Genomic DNA, 21,286 nt, shown 5'->3' on the forward strand with positions numbered 1-21,286 from the left:
CTGTCCCACATCACTGAAAGTGTTATATCTGTAGTTGGTGATACGCCTTTATCTGCATAAACATCCCTTCTTTCTAGAAATGTAATCAATACAATGAATACATACCTTCTGTAAGGTTAATTTGCTGATCAATCTGGATTTGATCTATTATAGTAAACAAAAAATTAAGCTGAAATCATATAGTAGATGATTTTTAAGCTAACCAAATTAAGATACATGTTTTTATATTTTAAGAATTCATTTAAATTATCAATGTTATCAATATTTAATAATAGTTCATATAATTTTCAGTGTAAAACTGAAGTTAATAAATAAATAGTTAATAGATAAATGAAGATTTAACAAATGAATGAAAAATATTGAATGCATTCACTATTAATGTGGGAAAATTTAAGTGAAATAAAACTATCTTACACTAAAGCCTCTTTAGACATTAGAACACACTGTTCTTTCAAGGAGTTTAGGAAATAATAAAATGATTTGATACATTTAAAGAGATTTTTACTATAAATCTAAAATTTTTCAAGTGTCCTTGACATCACCATTTATAGTAGGAGATAACTTCTCCATATTTTGTGAGTCCCTGATTTAAAAAAAAAAAAATCTATTTAGGGTATTTCTTGGGGAATATATGAACTAATAAAATTCTTATAACATATGATGCCCAAGTTCTTTTGGGGACATTAAGTTAGTGCAGAGAGTGCAAGAGACACATCTTATCTTTAAAAATGGTTGGATGTCATAGGAATATTCATTTTTATATAGTTTGGACTCACAAAACTTCCTATTCCTCCTTTACCTATGAGATTCTTCATATGGAAGTTCCCAAGCTAGGGGTCAAATTGGAGCTACATCTGCCAGCCTATGCCATAGCCATAGCAATGCAGGATCCAAGCCACATCTGCAAGCTATACCACAGCTCACGGTAAAGCCAGATCCCCGACCCACTGTGTGAGGCCAGGGATCGAATCCACATCCTCATGGATACTAGTCAGATTCACTTCTGCTGTGCCACAATGGGAACCCCCTACCTATGAGATTTCTAATATCAATCAAATGTAAAGTCTCACTTTGATGAGATAAGCTATCATGCAGTATATTATGGACTTTTTTTTCCTTTATGGTTGCATTTATAAAATTGAGACTTCAAAAGAATAAATGAAACATAAAATGTAATTTCATTAATTATAATTAAAAGTTAAGTCATAGAGTACACAAAACATTACTCCATTTTGGTGCCACTTGTTAAAACTGAACACTAAGTCTTATTTAATATTTGTTTCTAACGCCTAGGAAATTATTCAGGGTTGGAATTAAAGGGCACAGGATCCAGAACCAAGGTTCCAGAAGTAAAAAGCCATTATCAGGTCTTCTGCATTTTGATGCTGAGCAAATTATGTAACTTCTTGAGGCCTCAATTTTTTCTTCTGTAAAATGATGAAAATTATAGAGTTTGTAACGAGTATTTTTATACTTAAGAATAGAGCCTGGAAAATAGTGCTTAGTAAACGTTTTCTATTGGTTGTTATTGTAGATTCTATTCAGTATAATAGAAAATACAATTTCCTAAGATGTCTGTATTTTGCTGACCTAGAAGAAGGAGAGTAATTTGTTAGCAAGGAATAGTTTTACCATTTCAGACTTTTGTGAATTAGTTATTTGTTGATCTCATTAAGTACACTGGAAGCACAGTTTTACATTTTAAGAGTTTTCATGTATTTGAAATTACCTGATTTAAATATTCTAACCCTGGTGGACAGTCTGCTGAAGGTGGTAGTGCTGGGATCCATGGTAGTCCTATGGGTACATTTGGATGAAGAGACATTGGCTGGTACAGGATAGGAGAGTCAGTTGAATCAACCACTGAATAGCCAGCTGGTAGGACTACAAAGTCAGTTTGAGTTCCATGGTAGGTAGGCTGGAGGCCAGGATCGTCAGCCTGAGTTTCAGGATATCTGTCCTCGGTATGATTATTTTTAGCCTGGGTTTCAGGATTGCCAGTGTGCAGGGCAGAATCGTCAGCCTGGGGTTCAGGGTGGTCACCCTGGGGACCAAGATGTTCAACATCAGTTTTAGAATAGTCATCCAGGGGGACAGGGTCTTCAGCCTGGGTTTCAGGATTGCCAGCCTGTGGAGCAGGACAGTCAGCCTGGGTGTCAGGGTAGCCACCCTGAGGGCCAAGATGTTCAACATCACTTTTAAGATAATCATCCCAGAGGGCAGGATTTTCAGCTTGGGTTTCAGGATTGCCAGCCTGCAGGGCAGAATAGCCAGTATGTCCTGTTGATGCTGAAATATAAACAAGTGAAATTATTTGAAACTGCACAGAAAAGTGAAAACAGCAATTCTTTTAGAATTACCCCAGTTATCTACAAACTGTGATTTCTGTTAAGAAATCCTGTTTCTATTAGGCTGAAGATTTGTATTTTTATTGTTCAGCACTTTTCAATAAAATATTTATGGTTTCTTATGCACTTTTATTTTGAGGGTTTTGGACTGTCTATAGAGTTCATCCACATCCTTACACTTACTATTACAAATTCAGATGAAAATATGTGTGAAAGCTTAGAAAGTGAAAAAAATCAAGAGAGTCACACACATAGAGATTCTGGAATGTCTTCATAGAAATGACAAATGGCATTGGATAGAGGGCCCATAACAGAGGAGTGAGCCAGCATTTCTAGGACCAAATCACCCTATAAAAATGATAATTCTAGAATTCTGATAAATGGCACTTCCTATGTGTATGGAACTGGCAATGCTTTTATCCACTGAAGGGACATCTGTCAAGGTCTAGAGATGTTTTTGTTGTCACAACTGGAGAGAGGAGTTCCCATCATGGCTCACTGGTTAACGAATCTGATTAGGAACCATGAGGTTGAGGGTTTGATCCCTGGCCTCGCTCAGTGGGTTAAGGATCCGGCGTTTCCGTGAGCTGTGGTGTAGATTGTAGATGCGGCTCGGATCCCGCGTTGCTGTGGCTCTGGCATAGGCCAGTGGCTACAGCTCTGATTCAACCCCTAGCCTGGGAACCTCCATATGCCACAAGTGCAGCCCAAGAAATGGTAAACAAACAAACAAACAAACAAAACTGGAGAGAGAATGATACTGGCACATGGTGGAAAGAGTCCATGAATAATCATAAATATCCTAAAATGCTCAGAACAGCACCCTCTAAAAACAGAATCATCCATTCCCAAATATTAACAGTGCTGCTGCTAAGAAACCTTTCATAGAGGTAAAGGCATGACATTACATCTATTACTGTCCAGATACTCCTCTGGGTTCATAATTTGCCTGGGGTTTTAATCCATGGTTTATTCTTTTCCCAAGACCATGTCATTAAAAAAAAAAGTTGATTAGGATACTTAAGTTACAAACTTAAACTTCACAATTTCATACACTCAGCTCTCTGGAAAAAAATTGGGAAGCAAAGAAGGTAAAAAGTATAACAGGCAAAATTGTCTTAAATACTTAATAAGCACAGTAGAGAAAGAATTTGGAAAGTATATACTCTCTATTCTATGTAAATTTGTAATTACAATGATCTTCATAAGGGTATATGTACAACATACCAAATAGTGACTCAATAAAATGTAATGTAATTTGAAAGGATTGTGTCCCCAAATATTTTAACTGTAAAGGCTATGCAAAATTTAATACTCAGAATAGGCCATTTATAAATACATTTAAATACAACCCAGAATTCAAAACATTTACCTCATTAAAGAGTAAGACTTTGTAGACTTTTTCAAAGATAGATCAAGATGGTAGAATAGGAGGACATGGAGCTCACCTCCTACCACAAACATAAAAAATACATCCAAATGTAGAACAATTCTCAGGGAAAACTAACTGGAAACTAGCAGAAAGACCAGTATTGTACAACAAAGGCTGTAAGAAAGATACCAATGTAATCAGATAGGATGTGAAAAAGAGCCATTGGGTTGAGACCTGTGCCCTGGGAGGGGACTCAGAGAAAAAGGAAGATTTCTTGAGTAGACACTCACTCTGGAGAGTGAGCAGGTTAAGCAACAGACTGTGTATGCTAGTCCTAGGGTCCTATATGTGGGAGGGAGGTCTCCCTGATGCTTGGAGAAATGCTGGGACAGGTATAAAGGGTGGAGGGGCTTAGATTCTACTCATGAGGAATGCGTGGGTGCTGGCTCACCCCCAGTATGGGTGAAGAGCTGTCTTCCCTAGTGAATGCCATCTCGCCACACTCTCCAGTCTGAGCCAAGTGAAGGTCCCAACTTGTTACTGGATCTAGGGTGGCCAGGGCCAGGGAAAAGACTTGACCTAGGGACCCAGAGGCTACCAGGCTCAGGTGGGATGGTGGCAGCCACTGTGGATGCTTAGTGGTTCCCCAGCAGCCCAGACTTCTGACAGTAACTGGAATTCCCATGACTTCCATGTTGTATGCCTCAGCCTCAGGAGAGCAAATACCTCGGCCCAGCCCACTCCATGCCACAGTGCAGCTCTGGATTTGGGGGGACCACAACCAAGGCAAAGGCCTTGGTGGGATGTGTCTGAGAAAAACCAAAGATGTCTAAATAGGAAAAGCATTTGACCTCAATAAGCACGTAAGTCTCATTTGCTTTACCAATCCCCTCTTTTGGAGCACATGGTGTGAGCAGAAGGAAAAACACATAAAGAGAAGAGAGCCAGCTCAAGCTTGATCCTTAAGGCTTCTGCTCCAGCAATGTGGAAGCAAACCTACTACTGACAGGGTGGTGATGGGCACTGAGAAGGGAGGAATTTCTGCCTGACACCCTGTTCAGGCTCTAGCTCCTCCATCAGCTATACCCCTGACCAACTGCCAACATGCACTGAAGAAGGATTTGACTGGCGTCCACATCATACCCATCCCTTCCACTTGCATAAGGATATTCTCACATAGAACACCCCTTTAAGAACACAATAGGTTAACTGTTTCACCTAAATTCATGAGACAGAGGAAACTTAAGAAAAATGAAAAGACAGAGGAACTACTCTCAATTGAAAGAGCAAGAGAAAACCCACGAAAAAAATAAACAATGAAACAGAAATAAATAATTTACCAAATAAAAATTCAGAACATTGGTAATGGAAATGCTAACTGAGTTAGGGAAGTGAATTGATCTAAATAGAGATCATCTTAACAAGGAATTAGAAAATGTAAAAAAGACCTAATCAAAACTAAATAATTCAATATCTGAAATAAAAAACTCTAGAAGCAATGAACAGAAGACTAAATGAAACAAAGGATGCCCAAGTGATCTGGAAGACAGAATAATAGAAATCATCCAATCTGAAAACTAGACAGAAAGACAAATGGGAAAAAATGAAAGCAACATACCAGACCTCTAGGATAACATTTAATGTGTCAACAACCGCATTATAGTGGTTCTAGAACAAGAAGAGAGAAAGAAGAGTGTCAAAAATGTATGTGAAGAAATTGAGAGGTCCAGTTGTAGCTCAACAGGCTACGAAGTTAATAGCAATCAGGGCTTCCTTGAGCAGTAGGTTATATATCTCAAACAATATAACCTACCACCTAAAAGTTAATGGCAATCAGGCCTTCCTTAGGTGATAAGTTATATATCTCAAACAATATAACCTGCCACCTAAAAGAATTAGAAAAAGAATAATAAACAAAGCTCAAACTTAGCATAAGGAAGGAAATACTAAATACCAGAGAGGAAATAATGAAGTAGAGAGAAAAAAATGTAAAAGATCAATGAAATCAAGAGCTAGTTTTTTAAAAAATAAACTTAATTGATAAATTTTTAGCCAGACTCACCAAGAAGAGGACCTGAATAAACTAAAATGAAAGAGGAGAAATAACCAATACCACACAGATACAAAAAATAATAAGAGAATACTATGAACAAGTTGGAACCTAGAAAAAAACATTGACATAATTCTTGAAGTATAGAGCCTGCCAAGACTAAATTAAGAAAAAATGGACAATTTGAATAGTCCAATGACTAGAAGTAAAATTGAATTTGTAATAATAATAATGACCAAAAACTCCCAGCAAACAAATATCCAGGACTGGACAGCTTCACAGAGGAATTTTACCAAACACATAATGAAAAACTAATACCTATCCTTTTTAAACTATTTCAAAAAATTAAAGAGGAGGGAATACTTCCAAATTCACTCTACAAGGTCACCATTACCATGATAAGAAACCCAGGCAAAAGCACTATAAAAAATTACAGTCCAGTATCTTTGATGAATACAGAGGCAAAAATCCTCAGCAAAATATCAGCAAACCAAATCCAACAATACAGTAAAAGGCTTACATAGCATGATCAAGTTGTCTTTATTCCAAGGTCACAAGGATCACAATCACTGTGATATAACATATGAATAAAAGGCAGGACTACAAATCACATGATCATCTCAATAGACACAGAAAAGGCATATGACAAAATCCAATATCCATTCATGATGAAAACTCTCATCAAAGTGGGCATAGCAGGAACATAACTCAACATAATAATGGCCATTTATAACAAAACTACAGCCAGTATTATACAAAAGGGTGAAAAGCTGAAAGCCTTCCCTATAAATTCGGGGAAGTTTAAGAGTACTTTCCATATTTTGCATACCAATGTGTATTTTGCACATATTTTCTGTGGAACGTCTTCTAATTCTCTTGACATAGTCTTTGGCAGAGCAGAAGTTTCAGATTTAATGAAGGCCAGCTTATCAATTATTACTTCCATAGGCTGTGTTTTTGGCATTGTACATAAAAATATGCCCACAATTATCTAGATTTTCTCCTATGTCATTTTATATGGATTTTATAGTTTCATTTTTTACATTTAGGTCTATACTGCATTTTAAGTTAATTTTTGTGAAGGATGTAAAGTAAGTTTCTAGATTCCCTTTTTTTACAAGTAGATGGCCAGTTGGTCTAGCACCATTTATTGAAGAGACTCTTTGTTCCATTGAATGCTTTGTTCCTTTTTCAAAATTCAGTTGAAAGTATATTTATGGGTATCTAACTATGGGCTCTCTATCTTGTTCCAGTGACCTATACCTCTCTATTCTTTTGCAACTACCACACTGTCTTGATACTGTAGCTATAGTAAATATTGATTTTGGGTGGCATTGGTCCTCTTAGTTCTTCTGAGGATTTTTTTTCCTAATATCTTCACCTATTATATATTGTTTTTCTCTTTAGAACTTTAAAATTTAAAAAAAGAGAAGGTATTTTATTTCTTGATCAATATCCATCTTATTCAGAATATTCTTAACAGCAAAAGAGCCCAAACATAATGACTGGTATTTATTAAAACCTATATATTTGTGTATGTTATTAAATATACATTGGAGATGTAGCTGGGAATTTTACACAATGAACTGACTCATTAAATTTATTAATTAGTATTATCTGAATACTAATTATATACATATATATATATATGTATATCCATAATTTACACACAAAAGAGGAAGTTGATATGGGTGTAATATGCTATAAATTATACCCTTCTCAATAAGCTTAGAAGTACTTAGTTTTCTCTAAAGCTTCTTTTTAAAGGGAAAACAGGAAGAAATGGGCATTTGTCTACATCTTCTCTAGAACAAATACTGAACTACACACTGGATTCTGGAATATAAACAACACAAAGCAAACTGTGCCCTTTTGGAAACGGATTAAAACATTATAACAAATAACTTGTTAATAATAGAATTAACATTATAGGGGAGAAAGTAAACAAAGAAAATTACTTACTTTGGTTGTCCATGATTAAAAGAGTTCTAAAAAAAAAAAAGATCTCATATTAATACATTGTCTCCAAATTTATAAGTCAAATATGATGGTTGAAACAAGATACTCTGAAACTTTAAGTTGCATGCATGGGATATTCCTCTTTATTCATCTAATATAGCTATATCTGGGCATTTAAAATCCTTTGAACTCAAACCTTCCCTATTGATATACTTCTGACTAGGACTTCAGAAGTGGTTGGTAGGCCCAGGATGGTAGATGATTTCTAAAATACTGAGGGTCCAATGAGGCAGAAAGCCATGAAGAAAATCTGTGAGCCTAGGACCTATGTGGTCACCAACTTAAAAATCAGGGCCTTCACAATGCATGTAACCTATGGGGAGCATATGACATAGCAACTTGGGTCACAGCTGGGCTCTAGGCATGGTCCAGCACAAGAAGGAGAAAGATTAGCTATCAGGTCACACTATTGCAAATATCTGCGCAAATTCCAGGTCTTGAGAACATGTTCTGCCCAGCCTGAACAGCAAATTTTAGAAGGCCTTGATCCCATTTTATATATCAATACATGCTTTTAGCCAAAAACCATACTCCCAGGGGTTATAGGACCTGTAACACAATGATAATCCAACTGAAACTTAGATTATTTCTACAGAAAACAAACAACAAACAAACCCACTGTACTTAAAACTTCCATTTTCTAGTGTTTTGATCCCACTCCAGTGGTTCTCCCTACTATCCAATCACTATTTTTGCTGTATCTTCACTTGAACTCCTAACCCCCATATGCCTGTTATTAGAATCAACATATATGACAAAAATTCTGTAATCTTATTGGTTTATCTTGAACTTCACATTAATATGAGTTAGTCTTTCCTCTTCCCAGACCCTCTTCAATCTTGTCTGTCCTTTACTAAAGCCTCCTACTGTGTCATCATAAATGGTAAATAAAAGTCAATTAATTCCTCCAATAAGTGTCTACTATCCAAATTATATAAAGATATACAGTTCAATATCAAAGAAAACAAATAATCTGGTTAAATAATGGGCAGAGTATCTGAATAAATATTTCTCCAAAGAAGATATACAAATAGCCAATAAACACATGAAAAGGTGCTTAACATCATTGATCATCAAGACATACAAATCGAAACCGCAAAGAGAGGAGTTCCCATGGTGGCTCAGAAGGTTAATGACCCAATGGTATCTCTGTGAGGATGCATGTTAGATTCCTGGTCTCCCTCAGTGGGTTTAGGATCTGGTATTGCCATGGCTGTAGGGTAGCCCTCAGCTGCCGCCCCATTTCAACCCTTATCCTGGAAACCTCCATATGCTTCAGGTGTGGCAGTAAAAAGGAAAAAAAGAAAATACATAAGGAGATATATCCTCACCTTTGTTTGAGTGGCTATTAGCACAATACAAAAGATAATAAGTGGTGGTGAGGATATGAAGAAAAGGGAGCCCTTATACACTGCTGGAATATAAATTAGTTAAGCCGCTATGGAAAACAGTATGGACGGCCCTAAAAAAAATTAAAAACAGTATCCAGCCATTTCACTTCAGGATATTTACCTAAAGATAACAAAAATACTAATTCAAAAAGATATATGCACTCCTATGTTCACTGCAGCATTATTTAAAATGAGCAAGATTTGTAAGCAACCTAAATGTTCATCAATAGATGAATGGATAAAGATGTATATACACACTAATAATACACATATACACAGGGATATTACTTAGCCATAAAAAGAATGAAATCTTGTCATTCGTGACAACATGGATTGACCTAAAGGTGCTTATGCTAAGAGAAATAAGTCAAATAAAGACAAATACTCTGTGATCTCACGTATAGGTGAAATTTAAAACAAATGAATAAAACAAAACAGGAAAAGACAGATACAGAGAACAAACTGCTGGTTGCCAGAGAGGACATGGGTGTGGGGTTGAGAAAAATGGGTGAAAGGCATTAAGAAGTACAAACTTCTAGGTATAAAATAAAGTGGATGAAATATATAGCATGAGGAATATAGTCACTAATATTGTAATAACTTTGCATAGTAATATTAGTTACTAGGATTTATAATTGTGACCATTTTTAATGTATTTAACTATTAAATCACTACGCTATACACCAGAAACTAACATAATATTGTATGTCAAGTATATTTCAATTTTAAAAAAAGTCAACCAAGCCCTAATATCCTTACTAAATTCTGGTGTTCCCAAGAATATCCTCCTCTCCTTTTCAAAATCATAAGCATGTCCTATTCCAGGCAGTAGAACAAAAAGGGATAAAATGGACAATTAAAATTAAGTACCATATTATAAGGAACTCTTAAGTACTCTGATTATAAGTAATGATTCTATAAGAGAGATTGGAGGCATCATTTTAGATGGTGGTGATGGAAGGATTGTCAAGAAAGTTAGATCTGAGAGTCAAAGGAAGTCTAGAATCAACCAGGCCATGGAGCTGGGGCAGGGGAAATGGTGTGGGATGGAGTGAGGCATTAGAAGAGAGGGAACTGTATAGTTAGCAGTCCTGAGGCTGGAGGATGCTTGGCTCATTCAAGGGAATAAAAATCCATAGGTCACAGAGCAAAGAGGGAGAGATCAGTAGACATACGGATGGAGAGGTGGACAGGAACAATTTTCACAGGTTCCTGTCTCTCCACCTTGTCTCATAGCCCTCAAAAGTCAGAGTATAGCCTGTCTTGTCAGGACAAGACACTTACTTGGTGCTCAATCATTTCCTGTTTCATTTATTTTTCACTTTTTGTGTGTTTGCACGGTGTTCAAAGGCCTACAATTGTCATACTTGCCAAGGTGGTATTAAGAGAAAGTTCTATTTGTTAAGAAAGTTCCAGGAAGAAAAAGGGGACCCTGAGTAGTCTGACATTTCACACTAGGCAAGTGACACTTGTACTAACCATGTGCTTCAAATTGCTAACCTAGGAGAAGCACTGACTGCCTGTTCCTGGAACTGGGAAGATCCCACACCAGGAATAACTGCCTAAGTAAAACCTCATGGGAACCAGACAGTGAACTTGGAGAAGCAGGGATTTGATCAAATATTAAAAATAATAAATCTAAGTTTACTGAGTACCCCGCCAGATGTAGTCTAAAAGTTACACTAATACACATCATACTGGCAACTCTTGTAACTTTTGACCATTATCCAATTTCAGACATGAGGCAAGGAATGAATGTGTAAGGAGAAACTTCCTCGGAATCCACAGATAATCAGTAGCAGAGGCAAGTTCAAGTCAGGCAGGTGGACCCCTGGGCTAATGGCTTTAGCCTCTTAAGCAATAAACCACCTGGCTTCCCAAGTCTGCTGTTCCTGGAAGCCCAGCATAGTTTTGGCTTCAGCCATACTCCTCATTAATACTTACTGTTCAATAACAGCTAGTAAGCTCTATTAATTGTCCCTTCTGATACCTCCAAATGCTAGCAGAGACCCCTGAGCCCAGGTTCTGGCCATGATCTAGCGTTGCTTTCCGCTCTGTGAAGAGATGTACTAAGGGAAAAGCAGAACCTACAGGGTGGCTTCAGGCAGGAAACACCTTGGCCGTGGAAAGGTCTTGAGACGGGCCAGAGTACAGCTGGGCCAGCTGGGGGCTTTTTGAAGTCGCTTCACAAGTCTGCTGTGACCCCAGCCCCCACCCTGTGAAGCCAACAATAAGCCCCGCCTCGCGCCCCACTCTCACTGGCCATCCTACTCCAGCGCATGCACCCTGCCTCTTCCGGGCAATCGGGACACAGCAGGATGCAGTAGTGGGTCCTGGGCGCCTGAGGTGATTCTACCCTGGATACCCGAATAACTGCTTGAGGGCGTGAGACCTGGCACGGAGATCACTGCTCAGGTGAGGCTCAAGGCCAGAAAAGCTTTCAGCTCCCTTTCTTGCTCCTGGAGAGGTTTCAAAAACATTGCGCCCGAGGTTCAGGGCCTGGGGCAACTGAGCAGTGCAGCGCTCCTGGCGTTTGGAAAGTCATGAACAGAGGAATGGGCTCCTCAGGGGTGGGCTGTCGTGCTTGGCTGGGGGAACTGCCTTAATCTCCATCCCTTAGATTCCTGTTGCTTTTAAGTCGTGAAGCCAGGGGAGGTAAAGAGTACACCTAAGGATGGACAAGCTTGTTTTCTCTATGGACTCTTTTCTCTCTAGCTCATGTTCTCTTCCTCTTTCTTTCTCTCGTCTAATAAGATGACGTTTTAAAATAGTTGAAGAGTCAAAGCGACCAGGTGTGTAGAATATTTAATTTTCCGGCCCACAGTGGCATACAACCATGCATAAATACATGCTGGTTAAATTGAACGGAAGTATGTTCAGTGATTTTTTTTCTTCAACAATTTTAATTTACAAAATAACTCATGATCTTCCAAACAATAAAGCTGAATATGAGGAAAAATATGAAATCTTACCTTCTTCACTTCCTATTTTTTTCTTCCTATTCCAGTGTTAACCGTGATTAACAGACATGGGAAAACTGAACTAAGAGAGATAGGCAGGAGGAGAGAAGATGGGGATTGGAAGGGAGGGGAATAGAGAGAGAAACTGAGAAAATAAGTTGGAGAAATGAGAGAAGAGACCAAGGCACTTTGGTTTGAATCCCTTCTCATCCATTTACGACGTCTGTGACATTGTGAAAGTTGTATGACCATCTCTGTACCTCATTTTTAATGTGTAAAATGAAGGTAGTAAAAGTATCTCAGGATTTTTTATGAAGTTTAAGGAAGAGAAATATGTGAAGAGTTTAGAATGGGGCTTGGCATAAACAAGCACTCAGTAAATGTTATACATACAAATTTATCAATACAATGTATACACAACTACCCAGTGTTTTTTTTTTTTATAGAAATAGAATTATTTTATACAAACTGTTCTGTGATGATGCATGTTTAAATTGCCAGGCCTTTAATAAAGAAAAGTATCATTGATCTAATAATCTAGGTGTACTTTATTTTCTATTTTTCACAATTATAATTTATATTATCTTCGTACATATCTTTCTATACAAACTACACAAAAACATTCTACTGCCAATCAAGTATGAGAATGTGTGTTTTTTCATGTCTCTCCAGTGCTTATTTTTTTATTATAAATATATGCTTCTCTGATCAGCAGGGTTTTTTTGTTTTTTGTTTTTGCCTTTTGTCTTTTTTTTTTTTTTTTTTTTTTTTTAAGGGCTGTACCTGCGGCATATGGAGGTTCCCAGGCTAAGGGTCTAATAGGAGTTGCTGCTGCCAGCCTGTGCCACAGCCACAGCAACGCCAGATCCTAGCCGCATTTGCGAACTACACCACAGCTCATGACAACGTAGGGTCCTTAACCGCCTGAGCGAGGCCAGGGATCAAACCCGCAACCTCAAGATTCCTAGTCGGATTTGTTTCCACTGCACTACGATGGGAAATGGGAACTTCTGACTGGCAGTTTTTAATCTTATTCTTGTTTTTTTGTTTGTTTGTTTGTTCCAATTGTTAATAAGCTTAGTACTTTTTAATGTGATTGCTGATTATTTACTATATTATTCTGTGATTTATCTGATATTTAATACCCATTGGAGGGTTACTATTCTTTCCCTTTGCTGATTTGTTGGTGCTTTTGAAAGATATTTAAAGAAAGATATTTAAAGATATTGTGGAGTTGAAACCCTAACATGTTTAATAATGTTAACCCTAACATGTTTATCCAGTGGGTCACTGGTTTATAACTTTTTAAACTTGCTTTCATGATACATAAGTTTATGCTTTAAATTATTTTTAATTTGTTTAAAAAAATTGTGACTTCTGGCTTCTGTACCCAATTTTAAAAAGCCTACTATAGCCCAGGACATTTATTATTACTTCTTCCTTGATACCTGATTATTTCCTAATTGTCAAGGGGCAGAAATTTCTAGTTATATTTTTATTATTTTTATTTGTATTGTAGTCAAGCGTGAATGATTTAAGTCACTTGAAGTGTTTGAGATCTGTGCTGTGGCCCTTTGGTATACAGCCAGTTTTTGTACTTATAAAATGACTTGAAAGTGATGTGATCTCCAGTTATGGGTACAGTGTTCTATTTTTTTAATTGACTCATTTGTTAATTGTATAGTCATTTTACTTTGCTTGTTCTGTCATTTATTCAGAGAGATATTGAAATCTTAACTATAAACTCTGGATTTGTTTCTTTTTCTTTTGCATTCATTTTGAGGTCGTGCAATTAGGCAGAAACAAAAAAAAGCTGTTGTATCTTGCTGGTGAGTTGAACCTTTATTATTGTGTATTAAGTGGTAGGTTCTCCTTGTAGTAAGGTTTTCCTTTATGTCTTCTTTGTCTGAAATTAATAATTCATGTATATATATATATATATATATACACACGAATATGTAGATAGATACAGATTTAGATATGTCCCCGTATCCAGTGATATGTCAAGAGGGTCAAGTTTCCTTTGTGCTTTTCCCTTCTACATGGTGGGGTTACTCTCTTTCATTTTATAACATGATAACTTTTTGTAAATCCAGATTTTAATGGGAGTCTTCTATTAGCTTTTCCTCCTTTATGGATCCTGAAATTTGTCTTTGGTTTTAACATCAATTTTATTCAGCTTGCTGCTACAACAGAATTCCATAGACTGGGTGGCTCTAACAACTGACATTTTTCCCTATTATTCTGGAGGCTGGGAAGCCCTAGATCAAGATGTCAGCAGATTTGGTTCCTGGTAAGGTCTCTCTTCCTGGCTTGCAGACAGCAACCTTTGCACTGTGTCCTCATAGGACAGAGAACAAGCTCTTATCTCACCTCCTGTTTCTATGAGGATTCTAAGCCCATCATAGGGCCCCAGCCTCAGGACCTCATCTAAACCTAAATACTTGCCAAAGGCCCCATCTCCAAATACTATCAAATGGGTGAGGGAGGGCTTCAACATATGAAACCTGGAGGACACAAGCATTCAGTGTATGTTTTTATGAAGTAATCAGAGACGATACCCAAGGTTTCCAGGGTTTGCAGATGCTTCTGCTGAGGTTTAGCTTCCTGACTGCTGACCTTCTGCAGCAGAAGGGGTAAGGAAACTGCAGAGATATGGTAGCTTCAAATTTAAATGTTATTTGTCCATCAACTTCCCTGATGAATGTTGTGTATTTGAATCCCAGGATATCTCTGTTCAGTTTTATGCAGAAGAAATCTTCCATTTTTTTACTCAGTGTAGTACACACCATTGCCACATTTTCTCCAGGGTCATAGTAAATGATGGTGGGTGAACAGACTTCTGAATATAGACCTTGAATCATTCTTCAGTTTAATTTTTAATTTTCAGCTTTATCTTTCTTTTTATTTGGCATCAATAAATCCTCACCTCCTTGAAGTTATGTAGAATTAGATTGGCTCTCCTCATTCTTACATTCCTCTTTATACACTTTAAGTTGTGGTTTCCTCTGTTTTCTAAGATCATTTACTGCATCTGCTTCTACTTCCCATTTTCTCCCTATTATACATTCTTGTGTTTTTATTTCCATTGGAATTATTACAGATTTGGGGCTTTTGTCTGTTTTAACTCTTTTCACTTGTGTTTTATTATGGTCTCTGAAGAGGAGTACTGCCTTTAATTAGAAAACATCTAGATATGGCACAAACTATCAGTTTCCTACCCAAAACTCAGTATAGTTGTCCTTTGATATTTGTGGTATTTGCAGTATTTGCTAAAGCCTAATCTAGGAACCACACCACCCCCGCCCCCCTGGATGCTAAAATCTGCTGATGCTCAAGTCCCTTATAAACAGCGGTGTGGTATTTGCATCTACACATAGCCTCTTTTGTACTTTAAATCATCTCTAGATGACTTTATACCTGGTACAGTATAAATATAAGTAAAGTGTTGAAAATATATAATGTAAATGCTTTGTAAGTAGTTGTTGGTGTACAGCAAATTCTATTTTACTTTTGAAAAAATTTCCAGTATTTTACTGGAAATTTGGGAGGGGGGACTTTTTTTTTTTTTTTTCTTTTTCGGCCACACTCCCAGCATATGGAAGTTCCCTGGGCCAGGGATCAAATTTGAGCTGCAGTTTTGACTTGTGCCACAGCTGTAGCAATGTAGGATCCTTAACCCACTGTGCCATAGCAGGAACTCCTAGCAGGGAGTATTTTTGGCTAGTGGATACTTAACCTGAGGACAGGGAGGACCGACTATATCTGCTTTTACATGGTAAACTGTGACCCTCAACTTTTAGAGTACATCTAAATTACCTGGAAATCTTGTTAAACTCATTTTGCAGTGTCCAACCTAGGGTTTATGATTTAGTAGGTCTGGAATGGGGCCTGAGAATTTGCTTTTATAACAAGTTCCCATGTAATGTTGATAATGTTCTATGGACCTTACATTGAGAACCACCTGGTAAAGGAATCTTGTTTTTAGCAGTATTGGGGAACAGTGTGTTTATGGAAGGAAGGTCCTAACCCAAAGGATGACTTTTATTTAGTGAATGAACATAGTGATGCCAGCTTTCTTTGCCAAGTTTCGCTCCTCAGATCTCAGGATCAGGTCCTTTCGTTGGTGCCTAATGACAAAGAAAAAGTGCTCACACCTACTTTCTGGTTAAACAAAATGCCTAATTTTTTGTGCTTTCTACTTTCCAGTTCCAGAAAGGAAGAAGAAGCATATCCCACAATCTTATCCACAATCTGAAGCTTGATAGATAAATATTATCAGTGTGAAGACAACAAATTCTCATTCTTTAGATTCTACCTACCCTAGTATCTATTCTGATTACTTTGGTCCCATGATATACCAGTTGTGCTTTTGATTATCATTCTGTATATAATCTGATGCTGATGGTAGTGATATGTGTCAGACCCTTGATTGTCAGCCCTGTTACTCTATTCACTATTCCTGGTTGAGGGAGCACCAATTATTCCCCTCACTGGGTGACTGCGTTGTTTTATCATGTGGACCAGTCCTGATTTCTTCTCAGTTCTCTATCAGGAGTTCTGCAAGACTAACTCCCTCTCTGGGAGGCAAGAATCTCAGCATCATTCAAGTTAAACTTTACCATCTGTTGTGCCTATAAAACATATTTACTTTAAGCTTTGAGATGTGGAAAAATGCTGCTTTTTTCAGGGTTTAACTTTGGCATTGTAGATAAGAAATATATGCAAATCTGTTAGAACCACAAATAACACTGAAAGCTCTCAGTATAGTGTGCTATGATGAGTCCAAAATAGATTTTTTTTTGAAAATTTAGAATCCATTCTTTGGAGAAGCATTTAGAGCTTTAATAACCATAATGTTGGCTCTGTGAATTAAGATAGGAAGTGATCTCTCCAAGTAAGAGTATTGTCTCCTAATATAATGAATTGAGCTGTTTTTTGGCCAAATAATATTTTGAGCACTCTTTCACAAACTGTCTATGAGCCTTCATAGAAGAGACAGACCATTTTATTTAAAGAAGAGGGTTCTTATGAACCTTGACACAGAACACATAGATTTTGGAGACGTGCTTCAGTCATCCTCTCTTGCCCACTTTAAAAGTCTCTCTTGACTCCAATGATTGGCACAGCCAACTGGAGAAGAAGAGAGATAATAATCTAAATATGTATATTTGGAAATGGGAACAGTTAAATTGATATTTCTGTTATGACTATAGTTTCCACCACTGCTATTATTATTGACTGTTTGTACTACTAACAACTCAGTTTGATAGGAGTTCATAGGTCCTATCTTAATTACATACAGTGAAATTGGAAATGTTTTTCTTATATTATTGGAACAAAATTTTGGATTCTTAATCTGGAGCAAAACTCTAATGAGATTAAAATAAACTTCTTTGAAATATTAGGAACTGAAAAGTGGATAATCGATGAGGTGCTTTGTTTCACATGTTAGTAAGATCATATTTTAGTAAGTAAGAGGAAAGCTTCTTCATTTGACCTCAAGCATATAAAAAACTTTTTGAGGTCTCTACAGAATAAATGCTGGGCTGCATGAATAATTTTTTGAGGATTATTTAACTAAATATAGATCTTTGTCTTTTTTAAGCTTAACGACAAAGTACTGTACAATAAAGCATTATAATACAAATCAGTAATTTAAAAAAAAAACCAAACCATTCTTTTGGGTGTATGTCTGAAAGTTGTAATTTAGCAAGATCAGAGGTGCTAATGTTTATCTGTGACTCCTTCATAGTAAGTCTGAGATGGAAAAATGTATGTAACAACTCTATAATTTATTCTCTGACTTTACCCTCTTGACCCTCAAGAAAAAATATGATGTGGTCAAATCTTGTGAATATACTAATGACAGATCTTCTAGCTAAGAAATTAATTATAGTACCATAGAGTTGGCTTGTCTAGGATTTATACTATGAGCAAATCTAGAATCTATGGATTTAAAGAGCATGTCTTCCTAGGAAATGTCAAATGAGCTGCGTCACTCTCTAGGTATAAGATGGAGATATTTCAGACCAAAATAACTTCTGTGAAGTAATGTAGCTGCATAAATTACTTAGCAATATGTCATTTTATTTTTGGCCAATGTCTGTCCTGAAGGAGCAAGAAAGGACCCATGGAGTTGTGTCAGTGTTCCTGGGCCTCTTCCTGCTTTTCCTCTGTGTGGCAGCTAGACAGTCTGTATCTTGAAAATTTCTGGTAAAGATTGATAGTGGATAAGATCCCTTATTTGTGAGTCTGAATTCACATTTGGGTTCCTCATGTTATCTCACTTGTTATATTAGTGACAATATATTTGTAGTTTAAATGAGCATAATCTGTCATCTTACCACTCATATTCCAACTTTTATCACTTCAAAGGAACAAGTCACAATTCGGTAAGATTTTATCAGTATGTCAGTTGATGGGCATTTAGGTACTTTCATTTCTCAGCTATTGTAAATAGATATGTGAGTGTCATACACCTTTTCAAGATCTTGATTTCATTTTCTTATTTATTTATTTATTTATTTATTTATTTATTCTTTGGTCTTTTTGTCATTTCTTGAGCTGCTCCTGCGGCATATGGAGTTTCCTGGGCTAGTGGTCGAATTGGAGATGTAGCCACCATCCTATGTCAGAGCCACAGCAATGTGGGATCTGAGCCATGTCTGCAAACTACACCACAGCTCACGGCAACGCCGAATCCTTAACCCACTGAGCAAGGCCAGGGACCGAACCCGCAACCTCATGGTTCCTAGTCAGATTCGTTAACCACTGCGCCACGATGGGAACTCCAGACCCATTTTAAATTACAAATTTCTATCACATTTTAATATCGCTTAGACCCACTTTTGTCCCTCCATACGTGTTATCCTTGTTTATATTTTCTAAAATCAAAGTTTATTTTCTATTTAACTAAAATTTCTTTGAAAAAAATCTATCTTGTCATGTGAGTATTGACATAAGTCAGGTAAATAAAATTATTTTTACTGATAGCTCTTTTAAAAATTAGAAATTAATGCTACCTTGTAAAATAAAAGGTAATCCATGTAGTATATTTTTCCTATAGGTGTCAAAATTATTACTCTAGATGGGTCATCATAGGTTGATCATTTTCAACAGGTATGCTATCTGATAACTTCTCATATATGTGCCCTAGTAAATACTTGACAATCTGTCTTTTTCAGAGTCTTCCTTGGATAACAAAAAATTGAGCGAAAACTGGTTCTTTCTGGAATACTGAAGAACTGAGACCATTCAAGGATGTTTGAGTGCTTTTTCCTGTCATTGTCATTACCCCAGATGTGGCCTTGTACATGTTGAGTTGGTTAACAATTAGGTAAGTTTGATGTAAAGAATCTCTTATATATAAATCCCTAAATTTTTACAGTGACATTGCTTCCTCAGTAGCAATGTCAGCCCATATGTAAAAAGGTATTAACAGAGCATGAATTTGATTTCATTTTAACCCTACTTGAATGTGCTAGAAACCAAGGCAGAGGAAAAGATAAAACAGGTGTGTCTTTATTACTTAGAAATGTCTTTTTGTTTTCTAAATATTTTTATAGCTTTTTGTTAGTATATTCCATTATGTGTTCTTGGTTTTGTTCTTTTTCATTATTTTTTATATGAAAATAGTTTTTAAAATATTTGTGAAAAGGTCCTTTGGTAGATATTGGTGAATGTTACATGTGTGCTTAAAAACAATATTTATTCTTCATTCATTGCCCATAGGGCAGTTGTTGACAAAGTGTGGTCAAAGTATATATTATATCACTAAGATATTACGTTCTTTTTTCACTCTTTCTCCTATGAGTATACAATGAAAGTTTCCAGAGGTCTGTGATATGTGGTGATGACATCACTGCTCTGATGGCTAATGGAGTGTGAGCCTGTGTTTTAGCAGTTTCTCAATTATTTCTATTTCTGGTAAATATCACTAGACATAATGCAAAATAATAAGAGCTGCTGGGGTCTTAACACAATTTACCTGCTACTATTACATTTCCAGAGTCCTTAAATAGCAGCTGTATGTCCAATCCAGGCCATATAACTATGTTAAGTGGGAGAGACAGGGAGCAGATGGAGCTTAGTCCATCTTACCTGGATCTGGAATCTTTTTTTTTTTTTAATTCTCCTATTCTTTTTATATCATACTGGGTATTGTATATATATATGTTCATATATGTGTGAACATTATGAACTGTGCATCATGTGATGTATTTAATCAGGATTAATTACAGTTATGGATGTATTAAATATTTGACATTTGTAGGCAAGTGTACTTTGATAGTCATTTTTGATATGCAAATTACATACAAAGAGAGAAGAGATATGGGTACCTGCTGGACTATTTAAAAAATATTTCAGGAGTTCCCTTTGTGGCTCAGCAGGTTAAGAATCTGACATAGTGCCCGTGAGGATCCCTGGCCTCTTTCAATGGGTGGCATGGATCGCATATGCTGCTTGAATCTGGCATTGCTGTGTTTGTGGCATAGCTCTCAGCTGCAGCTTTAATTCAACCCCTAGCCTGGTAACTTCCATATGCTGCAGGTGTAGCCCTAAAAATAAGAAAAAAAATTAAATTTGTTTTACAATAAACCTCAGATTACCTAGGAAGTATTTCTGAGGAGTTCCTTGATGTAAATATTAATTTAAATCCATACACAAAAGTTGTCCTCTATGAGCTCCAAAATGAAAAAAAAAGTGATGCAATTATATTACTTTAATTAAAAATAAACTATAGATATATGATATTTAAATCTTAGGTATCAACTAGATATCAAAGCAAATGAATTCACAGGTTTTCTTTCAGGGTTTTAACTGTAATTATTTCAGGATAGATGTGGAATGCTAATAATAGAAACAAATAGAAATGATATGAACTTCGTAGTTTTCAACTGTCTCTCTCTTGCAAATCTCCAGATGTAGTAGGTTCCTGGCTCTAGCTTAGTGAACAGTCAGAGTTCTTATCAAGGTTAAGAGTTTAGAAATTCTATAAAGGAAATGATTTCCATATTTTTATAAATAAAATAGCAGTTGAGCACTTATTGCATGCCAGGCCTTGATTTGAGTGCTATATTGAGTATACAAACTTAATTCTCTTTGTTTTAGTTAAATTTTATCACTATTTTACAGTTTATGCA

The 21,286-nt window shown here is 36.5% G+C and overlaps 1 protein-coding gene and 1 long non-coding RNA gene across 2 annotated transcripts in view; one reads left to right on the top strand and one right to left on the bottom strand.

The window, feature by feature from the left end:
• Positions 1 to 1,686: 1,686 nt before the first annotated feature.
• LOC125112571 (phospholipid scramblase 1-like) lies at positions 1,687 to 7,759 on the bottom strand. The gene is made up of 2 exons (XM_047754827.1): positions 7,733 to 7,759; positions 1,687 to 2,289 (listed from the first exon to the last, which is right to left on the bottom strand). The coding sequence occupies exons 1-2, from the start codon at positions 7,743 to 7,745 to the stop codon at positions 1,712 to 1,714; spliced, it is 591 nt and encodes a 196-aa protein (XP_047610783.1). The 5' UTR covers positions 7,746 to 7,759; the 3' UTR covers positions 1,687 to 1,711.
• Positions 7,760 to 11,483: 3,724 nt separating this feature from the next.
• Positions 11,484 to 21,286, top strand: part of LOC125129511 (uncharacterized) — a 38,692-nt gene continuing 28,889 nt past the window's right edge. The window contains exons 1-2 of the long non-coding RNA XR_007135495.1: positions 11,484 to 11,595; positions 19,328 to 19,479. This is a non-coding gene — a long non-coding RNA (uncharacterized LOC125129511). The remainder of the gene's footprint in view (positions 11,596 to 19,327; positions 19,480 to 21,286) is intronic.

The sequence above is a fragment of the Phacochoerus africanus genome, chromosome 1 (assembly GCF_016906955.1).
Source record: "Phacochoerus africanus isolate WHEZ1 chromosome 1, ROS_Pafr_v1, whole genome shotgun sequence".
Taxonomy (NCBI): domain Eukaryota; kingdom Metazoa; phylum Chordata; class Mammalia; order Artiodactyla; family Suidae; genus Phacochoerus; species Phacochoerus africanus.